Source organism: Paramisgurnus dabryanus, chromosome 1 (assembly GCF_030506205.2).
Source record: "Paramisgurnus dabryanus chromosome 1, PD_genome_1.1, whole genome shotgun sequence".
Taxonomy (NCBI): domain Eukaryota; kingdom Metazoa; phylum Chordata; class Actinopteri; order Cypriniformes; family Cobitidae; genus Paramisgurnus; species Paramisgurnus dabryanus.
In genome coordinates this window covers 21908313-21932506 of record NC_133337.1, presented here as the reverse complement: position 1 = coordinate 21932506, position 24194 = coordinate 21908313, and the positions used below count along the sequence as shown (strand labels likewise).

The 24194-nt window shown below is 36.8% G+C and overlaps 1 protein-coding gene across 2 annotated transcripts in view; it reads right to left on the bottom strand.

The window, feature by feature from the left end:
- Positions 1-24194, bottom strand: part of pawr (PRKC, apoptosis, WT1, regulator) — a 73452-nt gene that overhangs the window by 8961 nt on the left and 40297 nt on the right. For both annotated transcript variants that reach the window (XM_065268436.2, XM_073814004.1), the window contains 2 exons: positions 8603-8631; positions 588-675 (listed from right to left, as the gene is read on the bottom strand). In XM_065268436.2, coding sequence (XP_065124508.1) covers positions 588-675; positions 8603-8631 — 117 coding nt within the window. The remainder of the gene's footprint in view (positions 1-587; positions 676-8602; positions 8632-24194) is intronic.

Sequence of the window (24194 nt, the reverse complement as noted above, 5' to 3'; positions counted from 1 at the left end):
CTATGATTTAGGATCAGCCAAAGAAGCAGGAGGCCATTATTAAGCAACAGAAATACGCTCATTATATTTCTGTGAAAGGAAGTATAGTAAGGTTCAAGAAGATAATGATACAGCGAGCTATCAAACAGATGACACTGAACAGAAACTTGTTTGTACATAAAATGCTTTGTCAAGAAATTGGGTTTGTCTGTGTTTCATTAAGGCCCAAAACACTCAAAGAAAAAAAAATGGAGACAGTTACACATGTTCCAGATCTTAAGATGTATTTCTGTCCTTTTAGGGTCTCGTTTTTGATAGGATCAGATTAAATATCAGTTTACACTGCAGAGAGATTTAAACGTAGGTTTTGTATAAATAAATGTAATATTCTTCTTGTGACCAAACTGTGACGCACACTGACCTACTGTAGGCATTCCTTAAGCAATGAAAATTCTCTAATATCCTTTAATAATTTCAAACTAACCGGCCTCTTCCCACGCCTTTATAATGTACCCTCTATGCATTTCTCAGATGTTTCCATGAGATAAAAACTAGATGGATGTTTATTCTTCAACATGAAATGGTACGTGATGGACACTGTAACATACCCTCTCCAGTTCCTCTAGTCTTCTCTCCAGGGCGCCGCCGTCCCTTCCGTGCCGTTGACGATTTCTGTTTCCTCCACCGTCTTCATCACTGAAGAGAGAAAAAACACATTTTTTATGCATAAACTAGCCTCTAGTGCTAAAAGCACCTGTTCGTATTACCAACAACAACAAACATCTAAACAAAAACCATTTTCCCTGTGAAGCACACAACAAACTTGAAAAGGGGTCATGCCTAATACAATTCAAATAGCATTATAAAATAGCGTGCGGTATTCATGGCGCACTGCCAAAAGTACAAGAGATCTCTAATGGAGCTGCTTCTTAAAAGCATTATTAAAACTGATGCACTTTTACTTAACATTCTGCTTACAAAGGAAGCACCTTTTCACACATTTCTTCCTTAGATACAACTTAGAACAGTGGTTCCCAAACTTTTTCAGCGTGTGGCCCCCCTTGTGCACGGTGCATTTCTTCGCGGCCCCCCAAAGAAAATTTGTGATAAAAAACTGTTCTAAAACTCAACATTTTAATAAAAAAAATTTTAAATTATACAAAAAAGTAGTGCTTTTGGTTAGTAGCCTTATTTTTTTGGGTTTAATTACACATAATTCATGATAAATTAATGTATTTCATAAAATGTCATAAAACTGGGGCCCCCCTGGCACCATCTCGCGGCCCCCCTGGGGGCCCCCGGCCCCCAGTTTGAAAACCACTGACTTAGAATGTCATTTATTTCAGATTGGAAATAGGAAAAGAATACGAAAAGCCTTTTTTTATAGCACATTGAAGGATATTAGAGCAATATGCTTTCATTAGCAAGAAGAACCCGTTCTCTACAGGACTGCCTAGGGACATGGCAGTGCAGCTAGATGAAGACAAAATAAGACATTTCCAATTTATTTTACTCTCCCCTTCTCTCTTTTTTCCTCTTCACCTTCTAGGCTCAAACTCTCTGGGAATATTCATGTGGAACTTATTTTCAACCAGCTTTATTTCAGTAATTACAGATGTGCGAGACTTGGAGAGGATTCATTCACGGTACTTCACTCTTTCAGACGATAACCCTTTCCCGGGAATCGAATTATTGGGCTGCTGTTTCGCTTTAGTGTGTGGTTTTGAGCGATGCCTTCGTGCACATTCCACAACAAGAGGAGGAATGAATTAAAAGACAGGCTCATATGTGTGTGTGTGTGTGGTCTGTTTCTTTCCAGCCACCTGCCAGAGAATTTTATAACATCTAAATACATATAATGGAAACTTTAGATTTTAGTTTAATGAATTTAGGTTAGTTGTGGGCATGTGATGCTTGATGGTGAAATATTTTAGATAACACAACCCAACCTGATCTCAAGAATTTCCATGTTATAGTCACGGAAGACTTTGGTTATTATCCGTGTCATTGTCACGGATCTCCACATTTTTCCTTGTCCGTACCACAGCCTTTCTTTTCCGTGTCAGTTTCACGTATTGGTTACTCAGTAGTTTTTCCTATTTTCTTACCATTGTCGCGTGGGTTTGGAGCTAGAACAACTTTCTGTTACATAAAATGACATCCTATTCCAAACCCTCTCTAATGCTACGTACACCCCAAACGTGGGACATCGCGTTACTCCCTCTAGATTACTCGCGACATTTAACTTCGTGTCATTTCTTCGCTCGAATTGAATATTTTCAATTTGGGCGAAGATGCGTTTGAGGCGAATAGCGTGTGTTTTCGCAGCAAACGCGCCGCCCATATCGCGTCATTCAAATCGCCCTACACGAGGACGCATCTGATCGTGTTTTTGCATTGACTTTGTAGCTAATCTACTCGCGCAAATCGTTGAACGCGCGTCTGGTGTGAACCCACAGTAACGTCAGGCGACAATTGATTAAAAATCTGGAAAAAAAATTTATAAACCAATAGTTAAAGTGACATCCTAACCCAAAACCCAAATCTAACTCCAAACCCATGCAACAATGGTTTAAAAACAGGAAAAACTATTGAGTAACCAATACGTGAAACTGACACGAAAAAGAAAGTCCGTGGTACGCACACGGAAAATGCGGAGATCCGTGACAATGACACGGATAAATGAGCAAAATATTCTGTGACTATACCACGGAACTTTGTGAGATCATGTTGCACAACCCTGTACTAGGACTTGGCGGTATATTTTGGAATTTTGGTTTGTTTTATGACCAGCGGGATACAGTTTCGGTATGGTCTGATATGACCCTCCTTTGCAACAGAAGCTCTGCCAGAAATGTACACTGGGGTCAGAAGTAAGCTTTTCAACCCGCTTGCATGTTGTCATGCTGTATATTTTGGAAACCCTGTCTTTTAATTTTATTTTTTCATTCGCTGTTTTAATAAAGGTGCATGCGATATTTCACATGATCCTTTGACTTGCATGTAAAAGTGAGAGAGAGATGAATTTGTTAATATTGCCCAGCCATACCCTGTACTGCACCTACATTAAAAATAAAATGCAAAATAGCAAGCTACATGTGCAAGGATGTACAGCAAGTTTTTTTTATTTAGTGACACCAATGAGAGTGGATGTGATTGGGTATACTAAAGCTAATTGTATTGTCTTGTTTTCACGCATACGCGAGGGTCCACGTACCCTTGTCATCAGAATAGTATGTGTGCACTGTATGCACACTGCCAAGTTTTAGGATTCGCATGTGGCGAATGTCTGTGTACACGTCCGAGTCAAACAAACTATGTGTTGCAATGCTGTGCCTTTGAACATGTGCATACATTCACGTCCATGTAAAAAACAAAATCTTACAAGACATACAGTATATATACTTAATATCAGCCTGTCCACTCAAACCAGACAGCTCTGATATAAAAATCATTCTATCCTTTTTGTATGTGATTTTGTTTCTTGATTGTATTTCTTCTGTACTGGTATTTTGCTCAATAAAGTGACTATACTTGTGTATACAGTACTAGTAGCTTAGAAGTGTTCCTGTACTTCAATTGGTAGAGCGTGTCAGCAGCACTCAAAGCCCAGGAAACACACTGCTAAAATAAAACAAAAACCTTGCACTAAGTCATAAGCATATGTCACATGAATCAATGTAAATCCATAACCTAGCATTACTTCTAACTATAACAAAGAGAAGTTTGCTTGCATTATGTTTCTCAATAAATACTTGTAATGCATCAAACTCATATGAGTCACATCTGCAGTCTAAAATTCAAAATTTCCTTGCTGGCAATCGTGAAAAACATCACAAAAACAAAATTTTTAAGAGTTCAGTTATTTTCAGCACACAGTTGTGGCCACTCTCAACTTTAAGTAGGACAACCTGACATGTACCATTTCAATAAAAAAGGTAAAATAAATTCTACATTTACTGTGAAATCGGCTGTAAAAATGACAAATGCAAGACTAGCCAGAAATACCTCATTCACTGAGGAACCAGCTTTAATCTTTCTCTTTTCTTTCTTATACTGTAGCCTCGTCTCACCCTCAACTCACAGAGATGCTGAAGGGACTTTGGCCCTCGTAACATTAACATTCACCGAGGCCTGGAGAACTCAGTGGTTAAACAATCATCACTCAGGCATTAAAAGCCATTTTCCAGATTAAATATTTGGTACAGTTATTCCCAGAGCATCTCTGTTTTGACTGACAGGCGTTTTAATCCTTCTGCTAATGAGGAGCTATGGTGAAATGCTTAATCTAATGATGAGATTTAGGTCACGTGTAGAGCTGATGTGCAACCAACCGGCCAAAAAGCTTATGGACCCAAAAATGTATTTCTGAAGTTAGCATCATTATTATTACTGTTCAAACCTACACTGTAAAAAAAAAAATATTACTTCAATTTGTAACAACTGGTACTTCATTGTTTTTTTACTTAATATTTCTCACTTTAAGTTAAAAAAAACTTAAATTCAGTGTAGAATAATGGATTTGAAGTTAACATTTACCCAAAGTAATATATTATTAAAGTGAACTTAGGTGCATAGGTCACACTATAATTTTGTGCAAAAAAAAATCCCATAGACTTGGGTCGGTGCATGCTCGGGCCAGTAACGATTAACGCTTGACGGAAAGCTTGTCTGAAGCATGGCCAACAGCCAATCACAGTGGCCGCAACACATGCTCCGGTCTCCTATAAATGTAATTGACTGGCTCTGCCTAGGTTATTTGCATAAGGCGATCTGAATGTCTGACGCATGCATTACCACTTGAAAATGTGAGAAATTTTCAACTTCTGCCGCGAAGTGACATGGCGCCGACGGATCCACAATTAAGTTTGGCAACACATGACGTAACCCATTAAAAGTGAATGGGAAGGGTAAACGCTTACGCCCTGTGTGAATGTACCGTAACCACCTAGTACCTGCCCATTCTTCCATAGGAACCACCAACACCATCCTAGCATTGTAGCTGCAATGTCATAGGCAAACAAAACACATTTCATTCAAAAAAGATTTTAAAATCTAATTTCAAAAGTGAAACTGGTCTGTAAAATTTCAAAGACACATCTGTTTTATTCAACACCGAATGCGAGAGAAATGAACTATTGTAAATCCTTAAGGAAAAGCCAGTGTTGTTTGAAATATATGTGTGATATATTCTGCCAAGGCTCTATCAGTGTAGTATAGTTTAAATCTAATTGGCTCTCAGAATGGAGCAGATGTCCAATCTAAATGTCCATGTCCTGGGAATGAAACAGTCACTCTACAGCATCACTCCCATGTGGAGAGGAGACGGGAGGAAGCAGGGGTAATGATCTGCTCCTGGAAACTCAGCAGGGGTTGATGGTGAGAGAGCCAATGTTGAAAGCCATCACTATAAATATGTTACCCATACAGTTTGGTTGCAGATCTTGTTCATTCAGAAAACACACAGGATTTGAATGTATATATACCAGGATTTAGTCCTCATGATAAACATTCTGTTAACTTAGTAAAAACAAATATGACCCTGTCTGTGAAAACCAAGCTATAGTCTCAATCTAATTATGATATTAGGAGCATCAAAGTGTGATTAAATATAATTTCACTATCATTTTAATCTTTGTCATGACCTTACTCAATTAATATTAAAGGTATCACTGATATATTCTCACAGAATGTTCTTTACATTATGTAAGATGATTTTATGTAGGAAACAGTATATCACAAAAATGACTAGCCAGGTTTTAACGGGCGGGGTTGCAAATATTAAACAAACTGAATTTGTTAAAATGTCAAAAGGATTGGAATTTAATTGAACGGTAAACTTCTTTTGTTTTAGTGTTGCAAACCCAAGCAAAATTGCGAGTGCAGTTCATAGCAATCTCACTGATGGCAGATGCGGTTTCAGTCGCCCACCTGTCGAGCCGGCTGCAGAAAAGCCCTGACAGCGAGTATCAGGGCAGAAAAATAGGCGACTAATCAATCGGACAGACTGGGATTCAGATGGGCTTTTGTCTGCATAAGCCTGGACCCACAAAAGCCTTGCTACTTGTTTTTTGTGTGAATGTACGAGGCCACGCAACTCTAAATAGAGAGGTCTGATTCAAGTTAGCAAACCACTTTGAAACAGTTCATTCAAATAAATTGTTTCAACAAAGAAACTAATTTGTAGAGTTGTTAAAAGGACTCCCAAAAACCCCAGTGAAGAATTATCATTATCTTTTTCTTGTATAATAAATATTTTTATATTTAGTTAAATACAGCATTGTGATTCATCAGACACTCATTCCCAAATTAAAAATGCTTTGTGGATCATTTTGACTAAATTATTAAACAGAACTGGTTCAAAAGAAAAATCTGTTCATGAAAAGATATCATTGCTGTATGCTGTATACTCACTCTTAGAAATAAAGGTACAAAATCTATAATTTGGGCTTGAGACGTTGTGCACTCTTTGGTAACAAAAGTGTATTTTCTTACAATGCTGTAATGAATGTGTGTTTAAAAAATAAACATGCACACTTCCGATACAAGTGGGTGCAGCATGCCTATGTAAAATTTGCCACCATGACAATAGGGTGCTTTATTGGGTGTTTTTTGTGGTTGGTATAGAGTTCTGCATCGTTTTAGCATGTTATGCTAGCAAGTCACAGCCCAGCAAGCAATATAGCCTTTAATTCACCGTCAAGGTCAGGGAAGGGCAACTTCGGTCCTGGAGGGCCGGTATACTGTAGAGTTTAACTCCAACCATAGTTAAACACACCTGAAGGAGCCAATTGAGGTCTTACTAGGCATACTAGAAACTTTTAGGCAGGTGTGCTGAGACAAGTTGGAGCTAAACTCTGCAGGACACCGGTTCCAGGACTGAAGTTGCCCATCCCTGGTCTAGGTTAACTATAGACCAGTGTTTCTCAAACTTTTTCAGCCCAAGGACCACTTTATCTTCCATTTTTTTTCTGAGGACCATCTTACTAGAATCCCACTCTTAACATGCCCCCAAAAAACAACAAAAAAGGGAAGGATAAGCTAAATTTAAGTTTAATATGCAACCGTTCCAAGTCAAAAAAATTTTTTTTAAACAAATGCAATGCTGCTATGTTCAGAAATTATTATATGAATTTTATTTCATTTGAAAAAGTAAATGTGAAATGAGTTGCGGCTTAATATGAACAACAAACTGCACATGTGAAAAAAACTGCAATTAAACATACTATAACAGCTTAGGTCCCACTTAATGCCTTTCCAAAGAGCCATTAGTTTAAAACTGAGGTGTTGGGTATAGGAAGTCTATGATTGTAACTATGGTAACATATTTTACACATGAAACAAAAACTAGTACATTACAAAACGAATAGATCTGTGGATTTTAGCTGCTTTCAGTTGACGCTTGATCTTTTCTTTTGACTCCTCTTTGGTTTAGCCACCGATCCATTTTGCGTTATTAAAACAGAATGGCAAGAACTGATATCACAGTTTCGCAAGTGCATTAAAAATCTACTTAAATAAGTGACGATTTTGTATAAACACTTGCCTAGTTTAGGTCATCTTTTGGCAGACCACTGGGGGGGTTTGGCGGACCATTAGTGGTCCGCGGACCACAGTTTACGAATTTACTGCTATAGACCCTATATAGTCCACCTGAGTAACCTACTTCTATCCAAAATAAACTTAAATATGGTTACATGTTATTTTTGCCTAAATAATTCGAGAGATGCATGATATTCCATCATGTATGCAAAGTGAACAGTGATTACAATGTGTTTGGTTTCATTCATTTTATTTATTTTTTGGCTATGGTTAGACACCTATTACATTTTCACTGACAGCTTTGTTTTAGCCTAGACTTCAGGGATGTTTGGATGGCTATTAGATGTCTATTAAAAAAAAATTATGGGAAAAGACCACAAGTCAATCTCTATGGTACCTGGTTATGGATCAAGCTTTTTTTTGCAAAGTTGTGGACTTTTTTCAGTTTTATCTTAATAATACATCACTTCTCAAGAATACGGATACAAATTGTACCATACAAAGTCACTTGAAAAGTTAGTTAATTTGTAATCATTCCCTATAGTCCCGAGTTCCTATGACTGTTAAGACAAAAAGTTAAGGCATCCGCGAGAGAGGTGAAAGAGTTACCATATTAAGTAAAAGTAAATATTAGAATTCAGTGGATATTTCTCTTGTCAAACACACCACATGTGTTTGTTTTGGGCTAAGGAAAAGGGAAAAAGAAAGTCCACAAAAGTCTCAGAGTTCCAACTTTTAAATTTTCTCACACATTTGTCTGCTCAGCTTGATACAAACAATCTACTTCTATCATTCAAGTGGGAACAAATTCAGTCCTGTCTTTACTGCCAACTGAGAGAACGAAAGCTATTCTGGCAGTTGTACAATGGTTCGGAAAATGAGTCCAGTTAAGCCATGCTGTCGTTTTACAGGCTTTAAATCCTTTTCTTCTTCTTTTATCAAAATTTTTGCTAAACCAAAATTTCAAGCCACATATATCCTTTATATTGGAGAGAGGCCACCAGATGAGCATGAATACAACTTTGGTGCAAAGCCAAAACATTAAATCTCACCTGCAGATATAAGATTGAGTCAGACTCACCTTTTATGACATCTGGACCTCGGTGTTTCCTGAAAGAAAACAGAAGAACAAGAATGAGCAGACATCCCGGGCATTAATATACAGACAGACAGGCAAACAGAGTGAAACAGACACAAACACAAGCCCACGCAGAACACTTTCTTTCCATTGCCTTCTAAAAACCATGCGCTATTTTATGGTCCTTTTCTGAATTATAAAACAAAACCAAAACTATATATCTAGGTACTATAACTCATCACAGAGCCTTACAGATCCAAAGAGACACATCAAAACAAGCTCCATCACTTCGGCAGCCTACAGGTTATAATTACCATTCTCAAACGCTCACTAAAAGCTGATATTTGTCTCTCACAGCTAAACTTACAGTATTTATTCTCAACCATAAAAAGTTATAGATTGTAGTTTTAAGCAACAGAGATTTATCTTGGCATTTTACCCATCAGAGGAGGTTAGAGCTTAGATGATGTAGTCTTGCAGAGCCAGACTTTTGATTACGAGCATAAAGTCTGACTTACTTTGCAGTTTATCCAACTTTAACCATAAGAATGTTAACCATAATAGGTACTAGAGTTCATTTTGCATAACTTTATAAGTGATGTTTTAATTGACTGTAGTTAAGTTAAAACACATCTTTGAGGATCATATAGCATGTATAATTTTTTTACATGTCACAGTATTTTCTTCACGCTTTACAACAGCTTGAATGTCAATCTATGAATATGCAAATTAGTCCCCGCCTCTACTCAATCGCACAGTTCGGACCATAGACATATGGCCTTTTTATACCAGGTCACTTCATGTGTTTTCTCTGATCGGTAAGCTATCTGACATGGTCCGCTCTGCAAAAACACATTAATTTTACATTACCCGAGACCCGATGGCGCTATTATTGTACCCGACCAGGGTCCGAGGAAACTTGTGAAACTTGTAGACCCGAACGGGTCTTGGTCGGACCTCGGGTTTTCCGATCTAAGTGGACACATGAAGACCTCTTCTGTTGTTTGTTTCAGAAAGCACGGAAGGGAGTGGGAGGGGAGGAGTTATCTACACTCCATTTTGTTTGACAACACTTCGAACGTCAACAAGAAGTGACGTCACACAGATTCGCTTAGAGCGCCTTTAAGACGATGCGTGTGCAATAAAGGGCAGCACTTACTGTGTGTTGGGCAAGGGGACATGCGTCTCTGTGCTCGACATGAGAGTGCAGTGCAGAGCAGCTGGAGAATGAGATGGTGAGTTGATTTACAGGTCTATGACAGGGAAAAAAGTCCTTCAAAACACTCTCTCAAAGTTATATTTCTTTGTTTAATATAATCAAGTTTGTTATTGGACTATTTTATTAGTTCTAGAAAGCTTTTTTACCAACTGTCGTCACCCCATAAAGCAACGAGTGTGTTGTCTTTTTTTGTTTGCCTCTTTCCTGGCTAACTTGCGAATGACATGCTAGCTATCAGATCAGAAAAAACGCATGAAGTGAACAGTCCTGTGTCTTAATTCGTTGTGAATCAGTATATCATATTTTCAGGTTTTGGCAGTGGTAAGGACCCTAGCTCACTTGACTTTGGGACACTTTCACTTATTTTCCTGTGACGTGGCTGCTTAAGCACATTGTGAACATTCATAGCTGCAACCAGCAAAACCAACAACTCTCTGATTTTATTTTTAAACAGTACATTGTGAAAAAAGCTGTTATTATTCTCTTACCGTGCATAAAATTTGAGAAATAGAATTAAATATGAAATATATTTGTTTTACAATTTTAAATAAAAAATTATCATTTTAAATGTTGAGTAGATTGTGGTCCCTTCATGTCTAGCGATGTGTGTTTATATATAAAGCTAAAAAAAAACGTTTGTCTTTATAAAAGGCCGCATTTCATGAAGTTTGAGTATGCTCGCGTGATTTTCTGTTGTAGAGCTTCATAAAAGTCCAGGGGATTCCCGGTAAGAGAACATAGTGAGCATCAATTCTTACTGGGTTATGCATTGTATAATGGGAATTTTAAGGGAATGAACGTTCCAGTGCAATGGAAGGATTCTGCCATTGAGACAGCCCCTAAAATTACGGACTCCCTGATCGGTGCCCTGACTACTGAACAAGGGAGCTTATTGAGACACAACCCAGGTTTAAAAAGGACCATAAATATGTAAATTACCATGTTGCACCACTCTCATACCGTAGATATAAATGTAAATAGATGCTACATTCGGAAGTTTAAGACACATAACTGCTAAGTTACGCAATGCCTACGTGAACTGCATGATTTCAGGACAAATTTAAAACACTGATGTTAACAGGTGTGAAAAGCACAAAGTAAATCTGAAGCAGCCGTGCTGCAATTGTTTCAGCGCTGCATCAACGTGGCATCCATACATAACATCTAAACCTCGAACTACTGCTCTACGCATTCAACTGTGTTGATGTGATTGGTTACATGTTTGTGATGTTGGAAACCAACACAGGAACAGCGGAAACAAGTCTCCAATTTAGTGGGGAAAATACTCAGAAATGTTGTTAAATGATGAATTTGCACATGGCTTGTCTTAAAGCACATTAAAACACCACCAAGACATATAAACAACAATAAAACATGATTTTCCCCAACAGGGGGGACTTTATCGTCAAATAGATGATACCACAATAACAGACAGAAAAATGAAAAACAATAAAACAAAGTAAAATGATTTCACTCCTTAAAGTTTTTGAAAACAATGGCTGTAATAAAACTTTTTATATAGCAAACAAATTCAGTGATTAGTTTTTCCCAAAAAGCATTAAACTAGAAACATTGTGAGCCATAAAGGCCATTTCACACGATACGCGGCAACCGCGAGTGTTTAGTTCTTTTTCAATAGGAGACGTGCGGAAGGCGGCAAAACAGGGGCGGTTACAGAGGTGAAGCGGAGTTGGTCCACACGCCTTGCTTGTGCACCCAAAATCCTATTCCTTCTCCGGATATGGTACTTCATGACAGGCGCCGTTGAAGATAAACATATTTGCACTAAATGCTGCACAAAACGCTTCCAATACAAGAGAAAAGCTGAAGCCGCGCGGCGATTTTGCTGCTTACCTTTTGTTGATATTTAAAATCACCTAAGCAAGCACGCCCCTACCACTATAGAATCTGGATGTTCTTTTAATTATCCCACCCCATACATATGCAACCCAGGCAACCGTGTTGGTTAGCAGACACGCCCCTTACTGCTGATTGGCTACAAGTGTGTTTTGGTACTCGGCCCGACTCGCTTTTCCAAAGGGTTTTTCATGCACCCCACCTTTAAGTACTACAGTATTTTGATCCACTTTTAATTTTCACCAGTTTAAAACCTTGGTCCAAATGAAAGGGTTTCACATTATGGAGGCTACATGGGTTGCAAACACAGTTTCAGATAATTATAGGAATTATTATGAGCTTTAAAAATATAGAGGTAATAAAGAGATCTAGTGTCACATTGACGTTTGTATAGCTGAAATGGTAAACAGGAACATAGTGAAGTGAAAGGTGACACTGGGGAAAGTTTGTAACTAAACACAGAAACCTGAGTGCTTAGCTCAAAAGCTCAATGATGATACAGCAGGTTTCTACACGCCCGAGTAAATCGACCTTTAATCTAAGTTAACAGAAATCCTTAAACCTTATCATTAAAATGAGACCCTTAAATCCTCTTTTACATTAGAGATGAAAACATGAAAGCAAAGGAATTGAAGAAAAAATTGTTTGGAGGTGTGTGTGTGGAGAGAGAGAGAGAGAGAGAGAGAGAGAGAGAGAGAGAGAGAGAGAGAGAGAGGGAAAGAGAGAGTGAAAGAGAAGGAGAGAGAGAGAGAGGGAGATATCAGGGATGGAAAAAGCAAATATATTCATTGCATTCAGGCCAGATTCTCTTCTGATAAAATGCACATTGCTTAAAAAGAAATTCATAACTGTTTGCGATTTGACAGGCTTTGTGATTTTGACAGCCAATTTAAGAGGAAATTCTCAGAAGGCCACTCAAATAAAGTTCAGCACTGGCATTCTGGAGCTATGCTCATATGGCTTAAATCTTTTCTGTTTTATGCAATAAATGGTAAAATCCTAAAGATATGCTTCGTTTGTCCACATTTCGTGCAAACTCAATTAGTGTAAGTGCAGTCATACATGTAAAAGTGTTGCCACCTTGAACGCATCTGCACTGAATTTATATCTGGGAGCATGCAAGCAATGTGTGCCTCAGGGGGTCTCTTAATGAAAATGACATGCCAGAGCAGCAGACAAGAGAACTATACTTTAGACTTACATAGGCCTCGTGTGACAAACATGGATGCTAAAAGTCTTAAACCGACAATGCAAATAAATAAGGAAAAGTGGTAATTTAGGTTGCCTTTGATTGCACTATGCAAATTTTCATCATATCTGTAGCAATTCTATACAGACACTATCTGGTGGTTCTTATTGCCAGGGTCAGCTTGGTGACGCATGGGAAATCCCTCCCAGCACATTCAGTATCTTCACGCAAGAAGAGCTAATTAAAAATGCAAATGAGTATGAACAGTTTGGGGCTATGGATTAACTCTATACTTTCACACCAACGCATCTTTTGGCATCATAGACAGGATTTGATATTTGAATGTTTAAAGTTGCCAATGATATTTGGGGGGGTATTTTAGGGGATATTTGGGGGTTCACAGGCATATCTGAACATTCTTTTAAAATCGACCTGCCTACAACAGCCAGACCACAACTTTGGCATCATCCGTGTTTAAACATTTGATCCAAACATGTTAGATGGCAGCACTGTCACAATCAGAATATCATACCTCCAATGACACCTACAGTATAGGCAGCTCATAAGGCTTTTAAACCACAGCCAAACTATCAAAAGAAAAACACTACTGCAAAGAGCATAGATGGACCCAAATTTTCCAGCAATGTACTGCTGCCTTGGACCAAAACTAAAGAGAGATGATCTTGTGGAATGTTCTGTATGGTTCCGCAAGTTCTAGCGGTTCTCTGGTATCAAAGCAGGCATTCCTTGTATGGCAGAAGAGGAGGTAGGTAAAGCCCAGCTTAAACAAAAGCAGATGGAGGCCCTGAGCTGATCAGGACTTTATTATAGAGAGAAGCAGCAAAACACAGCACACAAACAGCATGCACGCACACACACATGCATATGCACCATCTGAAGAGGAAATACTAGCCTCTGCATAACAATTATCTAGGAATTATAGCGACTTACTCATAAAGCTTCAATCTTTTAATTTACAGATGTGGCCTTTAAAAATGCGCGTTTCTGAGAGCAGAATGCCGCGGAGACTTCCGAAATTCTGCGAGATCCCGCAGAAGGGGAGTTCGGTGGGGGACGCAGGAAATATAAAAACCTGTAGAGGGCAGGCGTGTTTCATGTAGGCCATACTGACGACAATGTGTGTGCTCGACTTCATGCTTAGCGTATACTGTATGATATTGAAGTAACATGACACGGATTATCAATGTTTAGGCGATAGACTTTGATGTCATACAAATGCATGCTTTTTGGCAAACATTTTGTTGGCGAAGTTTTCTTTTGCCAGTTACATAAACAGTCACATATTCTTCATAAAAATCGGACTCAAACGCGCATCATTTGTCTTATTTTTTCCGTGTACTTACAGTAGAAGAGACGTGATGTATGATAATCGAGTCTAATAACAAAATAATTCGCGAAGACCTTTGAAGAGACCGAGCGCATTTACGCAATATCATTAACTAGTTTATCTAATTTTACATTTAGTTCATTTTTGCATCTGAACGTTTTAATAGCTTTAACATGTGGTGCGCTTTTCTGCATTACAGAACAGTAGGCTACTTTTTATATTATCATGTTTCCCTTTACATGGTATGAAACACGATAAAAAGTATGCATTGGTGTTTAATACATTTCACTGAGAATTTGTATAATATGTTATACTTTTGTACTAAGGAAATAAAATCATAGTGTGAGTGTAAATATTCATAAATTGGAGGAGTTTCTGAGGTGTTTGTCATCGGCAAAATGTGCAGTTTCTTTGTTGCTGATTAAAAACCGTTGGCTATGTGATTGTTTAAAATTGACATTTTTTCTACTTATTATTAATTTATTTTTTGCCTACATTTACTCAAATAATATCAATGTGAAAATATAAGTAATTCATACTTCAAGTTAGGCGTAAAACTTACACATTTTTGATGTCAAATAGAAATAATAATAATTTGAAATATGCAATTATTACAGTTTAAAAAACTTAAATATATTACTCTGACCTTTTTAAATATATTGACTAAAATAATCTGTAAATGTAATACTTATATTATTAAGGCGTATACATCAAATAATATATGTACATTTTACACAAAATATCTGTTCTATTTTAAGTAATTTATTTTCCAACTAAAAAAATCGCATAACTGCATTAAGAGATTTTATTAAGTTACTTTAATCATTTATTTTAGAGATATTTACAAAGCCACTGAATCATTTTTAACAGTGTGTACATTATGACCTTACGGTAGACTATTATTAAATGCATATAAATAAAAATATGTAAAACTAAATAAAAAATATATCATACACGGACTGTATGTAAGCATACGTTTTCTTGTTCGGTGCACGTGGGTTTAAATGCCGTTTTTCTAAAGAAGAATTTTAAAACTTTATTGGTGGTAGTTGAGAAGAATTCCTTTTTCCATTTCTAAATCATTTTGAGCGCAATATAAATATATCATATTTTTATTCTTATTATATAAGAATACGCAATTTTTACAACATTTTTAACATATGGAAAATATACGTTATGTTGTGTGAATTTCCTAATTACAAGCTTTTGATGAAATTGCACCAAAACTAAACGTGCATAAAAACATAAAAAAGCAATTTAAATAAGCGAAAAATCTTTTTTATGAGCTCAAAATGTTGAATATAATGTGCTATTGCTGAAAATTGCCCATCTCTAAAGGAGAATATTCATCTTTAAAGTTGAAGAAACAAAAAAGTACTGACAAGCATTCTCAAATATAGCCTATATATTCTGCAAGCACTCAGTTGAGAACAATTCCATTTTCCATTTCTAAATCATTTTGAGCGCAATATAAATGTATCATATTGTTATTCTTATTATATAAGAATACGCAATTTTTACAACATTTTTAAGATATATAAAATATACGTTAAGCGTGTTGTGTGTATTTCCTAATTATAAGCTTTTGATGAAATTGCACCAAAACTAAACGTGCATAAAAACATAAAAAAAATCATTTAAATAAGCGAAAAATCTTTTTTATGAGCTCAAAATGTTGAATAGAATGTGCTATTGCTGAAAATTGCCCATCTCTAAAGAAGAATATTCATCTTTAAAGTTAAAGAAACAAAAAAGTACTGATAAGCATTCTCAAATATGTATATTCTGCAAGCACTCATTTATCCATAATGATGTAATTTATTTTTTAATAACATATTGTCGCTGTCGGGCAAAGATACTCTCTGGACACCAAGACCATGTCTATGGGTTCAAGAATAACAAAATATTGGCCATTTGAAACTCGAAAGTCATCACTTTATTTTGTCCCATTGTTTTCCATTTTGCGGGTGATAAAACTCCTGTGCACGTCGTTCAAATTCATTGAAATTTTGTTCACTTGTAGTTTAGCAAGTATGTATAATACAATTTCAATAATGTTTTTACACTGCACATCGTCTGAGGAAATCCGAAGTTGCGTCGAGGGGAACCAAGCTGACAGCCGCGACAGCAGAGATTGTCACGTAGTACCTACAAAAGGGTACCTGCAGCGATATCATTCTGGCTTGGTGGGATGTCAGCCAGCGAGAGTCCTCTGATTCTGGCCTTGTTCTTTTACTCCTCAGAGTCTAAAACCAGGAGGGCATATTAAGTATTCATTGTATTTTCATTTTAACAGAGCAGCTATGGTTGCGCGTTTCACACACCTCTCCAAACCACGTTGTTAACACTATGCTTGTTCGACTTCATGCGGCGCCACAAGAACCGACAGCCGGATGACGTCAGAGTACCGCGAAAATGATTCAAGAAATCATATTTCGCCTCGCTCTCGCGATACTGTGACGTCTTCCGGCTGTCGATTCTCGGGGCGCCGCATGAAGTCGAACAAGCCTATTGACAGCAGCAAAAGCTACGCATGCGCTTTTAACTTGTAAAACTCAAAGGTGTATGGGTAATGTAGTCTCTGCTCTCGGTGGGACGAATTAGGTAGCTTGCATTGTGAAGGGCGCTTTGAAAAGCGGCAGCGCAGCCAAAGGATTAAATTAAGCCTCTGATTTAAACAGATGTGCAAATGAGCGTTCTGGTACGCTAGAAGTACGTTCTGGGCGCAGGGAGAGGTGGTGGTACGCAAGAGCTATATTTGGAAGTGGCGGTACTGAGTACTGGCGCCTACCGGCCCACATTAAAGCACTGGCGGTAGCAAAGGTAGACGGCCCTTTGAAAAGCAAAAGAAAGCTGATAAAATGAGAAACCCACACTGAAATAAATTGGAGTAGGATTTAGGCTACTTAACAAAATCTAAACATTTTTCACTCAGAAAAGGCTAGTAAATATAAACAAAATTATCAGCAGCTTTAACTTTATTACTTTTTTAATTTTAATTCACTCTTTGTTTCAGCGATGTTTATAAATATACTATATTTTTGCATTTTGATTACAAACTGTTCTACACTGAAAAGAAACTAATGTAATCTTCATGATTTAATCACGTAAAACACAAGTCTAAACACAAGCACCACTTTTCTGAATGATGATAATCACAAACATCCCAGAGTTTGTAAACCAATTGTTTGTAAACATATTTAATGCTAACTACTTAAAAATTCAGAAAATATTTTTTACAGTGTATAAATAAAAAGACATGAAGGAAGTTAATTCCAAAATGTAATTAATTGTACATGGTTTAGCTGCTTGTTTTAGCAGCTACCAGTGACACAGAGTCAAGAAATTAAAAACCACCCACCCCTAGGTCTGCCAATTCTTTGCCAACCCCCAATGCTAATCGATCACCTCATCATCAGGGAATCAAAAGAAAACCGGTTTATCCAGTTTTCACCAGCGCGTTGGGTTTTAATTTCAACCCTTGCAGTTTCTTTGTTAAAATGCTATTTAAGCAAATAGGCCTAATACATACGCTGTATGTTATTTTAAATGAATGTTTATAACTTATAAAATTAAGTGGATATCAGGTAACTTAATTTGACATATGTTGATATAACCTAGGCTCTTTTTGTTATGAAACATGTTCAATGGTTACAGTGCCTCATGGTGGGGTTGAACCCCTGGTTCAGTTTACCCCATCTGGTTCACTTTGCCCCACAGCCACCGTTTTGGAAAACTGCCTAGCTTAGTAATTCAGGCTAATCTTTAGCTAAATCATTCACATGGTTTTATACATTAGCCTATCACCAATATGTATGGTATAAATATTTAGACCTGGATAAATCTACTTTGACATAACAGCCATTATACCTGGTATGTATACATTTTACTTTGATAGGATAAAAACTGTTTTTTTTTTTTTTTAAATCATACTTTAATCATAACTCTTTAATTTGTCCTTCTCTTTAACATAGCCAAATATAAATTATGGTTGCTACCTGTATTTGTGGTCACACGGCTACAAATCTGTATGGTTGCCTAGATAAAGGGGGTGGGTCAACTTACCCACTGGCTCACTTTGCCCCACTCTCCCCTACTTGGTATTGAGAAACGGGCATTGTTTATCGAAGCCGGAGCGCGAGCTACAAACTACAGAGCGAGTGCGCGGGTGCACAATGGTGAAAGAGCAACACACGATGTAAATAACTAAACCAGTGCTCGCAGTACAGACACTTTATATTTTAGCGTACTGCGTACCTTCACTTTCTTTTGCGTGCCACCACTTCTCATGTTGCTGGTACAGGGAACTACACTAACCTTTTCCACTGGTGGCACTTGCGCTACCAACTTTTTCAGTTACTGGCGCAAAATATGATTTGGTCGCACATATTTTTTTCAAGTTATATTAAGGCGCTCTGGATAATAATGAACAATAATGAAACTGTATTGCATACAGATATGCTTTTTATTTTTACTTGCCATCAACATGCCGCCTTGTTTTCTTAAACGTTGCAGTGTTTCCCACAGATCTGAAATTTACTTGGTGGTGGTAGCCGGTGAAAAGGGCAATTTTTACCCACTGACAAATAATGGTCTACCATACATGTGATGTAGAACTAATAATGTGTGACACAACACAATACTTTGATTCATTGAAAATTAATATTAATTTCACATTATATTTCATTAATCTAACCACCCCAAACTTTCTTTGCCATTAACAAAGCTGACACTGTTTGTCAAAGCACCACGAAAAGACTTACTGTTTTTGCACTGATATATGAAGCAATTAGACCCCTTTTATCAAACTCAATATAATACAATACTATGTATAGTATATTAATAGACAGTGCAGGTCTATAGATTATAAATGTGACTGATGTTATAATGGTTATAATTTCTATTAGAAAGGCACTTTTACTGCTACTGCTCTATCTTTCTATTTCTCTCTTGCCGATTTAAAAAGCTTAATCCACTCATTATTTCAGATTTAAAAGTCTACTTGCTGTCCCGGTGACAGACTTTACATTGCTTTGCTCGTTCAGTGCAATTGGCTTGACATTAGCATTGCTTTTTGCTACAATCTCTGTCCAAACTTAATATGGATATGGTTTTAGAAAATATATGGTTAATTAATAATAAGATTATTAAAAAATGTGAGAAAGAAAAAGCAGCGCGTGGTCGTAACAAGAACAATCGCCATAGAAACCGGAGGCACGCTGAAACTGCACTCGAGCTTTAGCGCGGTAGCGCTCATGGCCGTTTTCCGATCGACTCGGGTTATAAACACAACATTAATCAGACTTGGGACCCAAAGTAATTAAACTAGGACCTAACCGGACCCGACAGACCATTTAAAATATAAACCCGGAACCATACGAGTCCCGCGTCCTCAGTGAAGAAAGACCTCTGCTCAAGTTCAGAAACAAGGAAGACACTGCGCTTGCGTCGCGTCCCACCCAATTCATTGAGAAACAGCTGAGCACACAAACGCACACTGATAGGGAGAGACACGACGTGCTTTCACGCAAAATGAAGCCAACGTGTTGATGGCTCAGAGCACGTTATAAAACGTATTCTTAAGATCCACATTTCTGTTTTAATAAATGCTCATAGTAAATCATAGCATATTGTCTAAAACATTAGGTAGCACATTTGCGACCCATTAAAAATTAGGGTCGCAACGGCAGTTCAAAAGGTCGCATATGCGACCATTTTGGTCGCAGTGTAGCTCCCTGTGGTACTTTGCCTTAAAGAGTCAAAGGGCGTTTCTATGTGGCGCTGCGCAGACAGTTCGGCAACTAAGACATCAAAGTACCGCGAGAGCAAGTCGAAATGTTACAAATGGTCCGACTTTACCTTTGCTCTCGCGGTACTCTGATGTCATACGCCGACCAGTCAGCGCCGCACCATTTAAAGTCGAACACACAAAGCGTCAAGGCAGGGCCGCTGGAAGTCATTTTGAACAGGGGGTGCTGTGAATTTTTTTAACCAAAAAACCTATGAGCCTATAGGCCTATTTAAAATACATTTTAAAAATAAATACATTGAGATTTACTACTTTATTGTCATATACACTTCAGGGCACACAGCCAGGGTCTGAAACACAGACATCATCAGTTCTCAGATGAATATGCGCTATTAATCAGAAGCAAAAATACTTATCCCAGGGGGAATTACTTTCGTTACAATTTACATACAACATATAATATTATAACAACATATAATATTAATTAAACTTCACAGTTTTCAATGTCCATGCGGACGAACATATTTTACTTTCGTTTTTAAGTTAAGATCACACGTCGATTAACAGATGTAAAATATTCTTACATTAACATACCTAGTATATTTTTATATAGATCTTTTTTTACTAAATAGTACTATTACTGTCTTTTTTAAACATATAAATAATTCATAATTTGAACAAAAATAATAATGGGTTTAGTTCTGATATTGTATACTTTTAATAAGAAAAACATGGTGTATAATTACATTTTTAGAATAGGCTTTATATAAGGTTTGTACTGTAAAAATACTTTATTTGTTACAAACAAAAGATAAAGAATTTACAAACGTGTGGAGAGCCATTTCAGCACTTGGACAGCGAAATGTTTTTTTTAAAAGCATTACTTAAAATGTTTTCTCATCTCACCATATCTACAGGTGCAGAGTCATTATATACAATAAATCCGTTGGGTAGCATTTAAAAAAAAACATTTAAAAGTAGATGCATTTGTTTAAAGCAAAGCATTTATTTACTTAGCTACAGATGAAGCAGCTCTTTGCGCCTTCTAACGTCTCATAATTGGTCATCATTTATGTCCAAGAGACTCAATAATAATCTGTTACATTTTAATCCTTTAATTTTTCATATTAAAAAGCGTTTTTGTGCTGCTGCGCATCCATGTAATAAACAAACCCGCGTTGTCATTCCGTTAATACGCATATTATCAACGCGCTCTTTACTCGAACAGAAAAAACTCGCCTCGCGAATTGCGCCGGTTGTATAGAGATTCCAAAGTCTCTCATGAGCTAGAGGACAAATATCCAGGGAGTTCAGTATTTCTGTGTGGGCATGCATCAGGGAAAGGTGTGTGAGTCTTTTCTGGGTCATGGTGCTGCATACCAATGTCTTCAAAAGATGCAAGGCGGAGAAAGTGCGCTCGGATGAGGCCACGGATAGGCACAGTAATGAAATTAAAATCCAAAATACACGTAATAACCTACGTGTGTCAAAAATAATTTCCTAAAATATTCATAAGTAATATATCAATTGTGCAAAATATTTTAACCTAAAAAAAATATATTTCTCGCCTTCCCGCGACCATGCGTCAAGGTCTGGAGGAAAATGATACCTGCCCGGATCCCACGCACGCATCTGCAGTTATATACATTTTACAAAACCAGTATTCATTAGATTTTAAGAACTTTTTTGCCACTTTTAAAACTGTAAAACTAAATAAAAAAGATATCATATGCCGAATAAGCATGTAAGCATATGTTTTCTTGTTCGCTCCACGCAACACGGGTTTAAACGCCGTTTTTTTTCTAAAGAATAATGTTTACACTTTATTGGTGGTGGTTGAGAATAATTTATATTGCTTGCAGAATAATGTATATTGCATTTTAGCGCAATATAAATGTATCATATTGTTATTCTTAAATTAAAGAATACTAATATATTTTTTACAACATTTTTAACTTTAAAACATACATATAAAGATGCTTTGTACAATAGCTTTGCTTCTGACAACAATTTTCTGTAATAAATCAGTAAATGAATCACAAAATGTGTTGAAAGTGGCGAATAAAATGCTTGTCAATTCAAACAAAGGTGTATAAAACCGCTTTAATTAACAATAACTAAACTGTGCTCTTTTGCATACCTCTACTTTTCTCATGTCTTTCTTTATACCACCTTTATCTTTTTAAAATCTTGCCACTTTTAGAAATAATTTGTTTGCATTTTTTGTATACTGCACACTTTATTTGCATCAACTATACCCATAATAACATTTTCTACGTTTTTCTTTCAATAAGGAAATCTGTTTATTGTTATGAATAACGGCTGAAAGGATAAAAAAAAATCATAACACTGACTGCCTATATGCGCAAGAAAGGTATTATTAAAGTTTTAAATATGTAAAACTAAATAAAGATATCATATGCCCACTGTACAGTATGTAAGCATAGGCCCATGTTTTCTTGTTCGCTCTGCGTGGGTTTAAACGCTATTTTTCTAAAGAATATTTTTTTAACTTTATTGGTGGTGGTTGAGAAGAATTCCTCTTTCCATATGTATAGCATTTTAGCGCAATATACATGTGTCATATTATTGTTCTTAATATATTAAGAACAATAATACTAATATATTTTTACAACATTTTTAACTTTAAAACATGTATTTTTATACCACATGAATCTCTTTAAAATAGTAATACTTTTAGAAAAACGGACATAATTATTAATATTATAAACAAACAATGAAACGGTGTCAAAATTCGACAACACAAATAATTAAGATATTCATTGTAAATAGAGTTAAGGGTATTAGGCTCACACTAAATTCTTTGTTGCACTTAGTATAAATGCCCATTGCACGTACAGTCATCTTAATAAATGTATGCGCTGTTATGCTGGCAAGAAGGGGTTGACGTCACTTTGCTGTTTTAATAGAAATATTAAATATTCAGCAATGCCCTTATTAACTTCTGGAAACAACCGCAATGACAACGCATATAAAAATGTAGTTTTTTATGCGCCACCTGGTGGATTTTCTGTGAAGCGAAACACATTAAGGGAAAAGGGAAAGTAGCCCCCCCGAAAACACTTGCAGAATTCTGCGTGACTCCGCGAGACGATTTGGCGAATGCCGCGGGAGAAAACGCGCGTTTTTAAAGGCCACATCTGTACTGCAAACTAAATGGGCTGTAACTCTGTCCCTATATTAAGCTGGGGCACACGTAGTGCATTTTTGTCTTTTGCAAATATTGTTTGTTACATTGGAGTATATGTTTCATGTGACATAATGCATAAAAGCCAAGGCAGATTATACAACATTTCTGGTGCCTTCTAAAGCTGTACGATAAACATGGACTTAATTCACGCTATTGATGTTTGTAATGTTTTAAAACCCTATACACCCAAGTCAGACTATTTCCATATAAAATGTATGGTGTCAGCCATCAATAAGCATGCTCACTTGATGATTTTTCTTTTAATAAAATTCATATACAATTTCCCATTTTTATTTCGATTGCAAAATCGTGGCTAAAGATCACTCGGTGTGCACTCTGCTGCTAACAGCAGCTGTACAAGCGAATATCTGGCAACACATCATGTGCATCCAACCCTGTAATCTGTTAACCTAAGAGACTTGTGTCAAAGAGCCTTCAAGCATCACATATACATTGTGAAAAGCTCTGTAGATTATGGGCGTGTTTAACGGCAGTAAAATTCCACACAAGCCATTCCAAGCAACTTATAAATGTAGCAGCAATAAAAAAGTTACACTTGTGTAAATCTACCACATTTTATCACAGATATACCCAATCATGTGACATAACATTAATTTAAGCATATCTCTTAATGCAAGGCAACATGTCCTTCTGAAATCATTCGTAAAACATGGGAATTCCATCCACGTAGGCAGTTATACAACAGAGGCCAACATCTGGACAACTGCTGGTTTACACACAGTGCTGAACAAGTCCAGGATTACAAGAAACACATGTAACTGCTCACATACTCTTGGCTCTGGACGTTTCTTTATTTTAACAATTATAAATGTGCTAAAGTTGTTTTATGGCTTTGACATGCTGTTCGGAGATCCCAAACACACTGTGTCAGTCGGACTGTAGAGTTTGTAATCATGTCCTAATAGTTTCTTTTATGCATTTAGTAAGATGAAACTACATGTGAGACAACAAGACAAAACAGCAGAAAATTAGATAAACCAAAATAAAGTCATTTTCCCAGG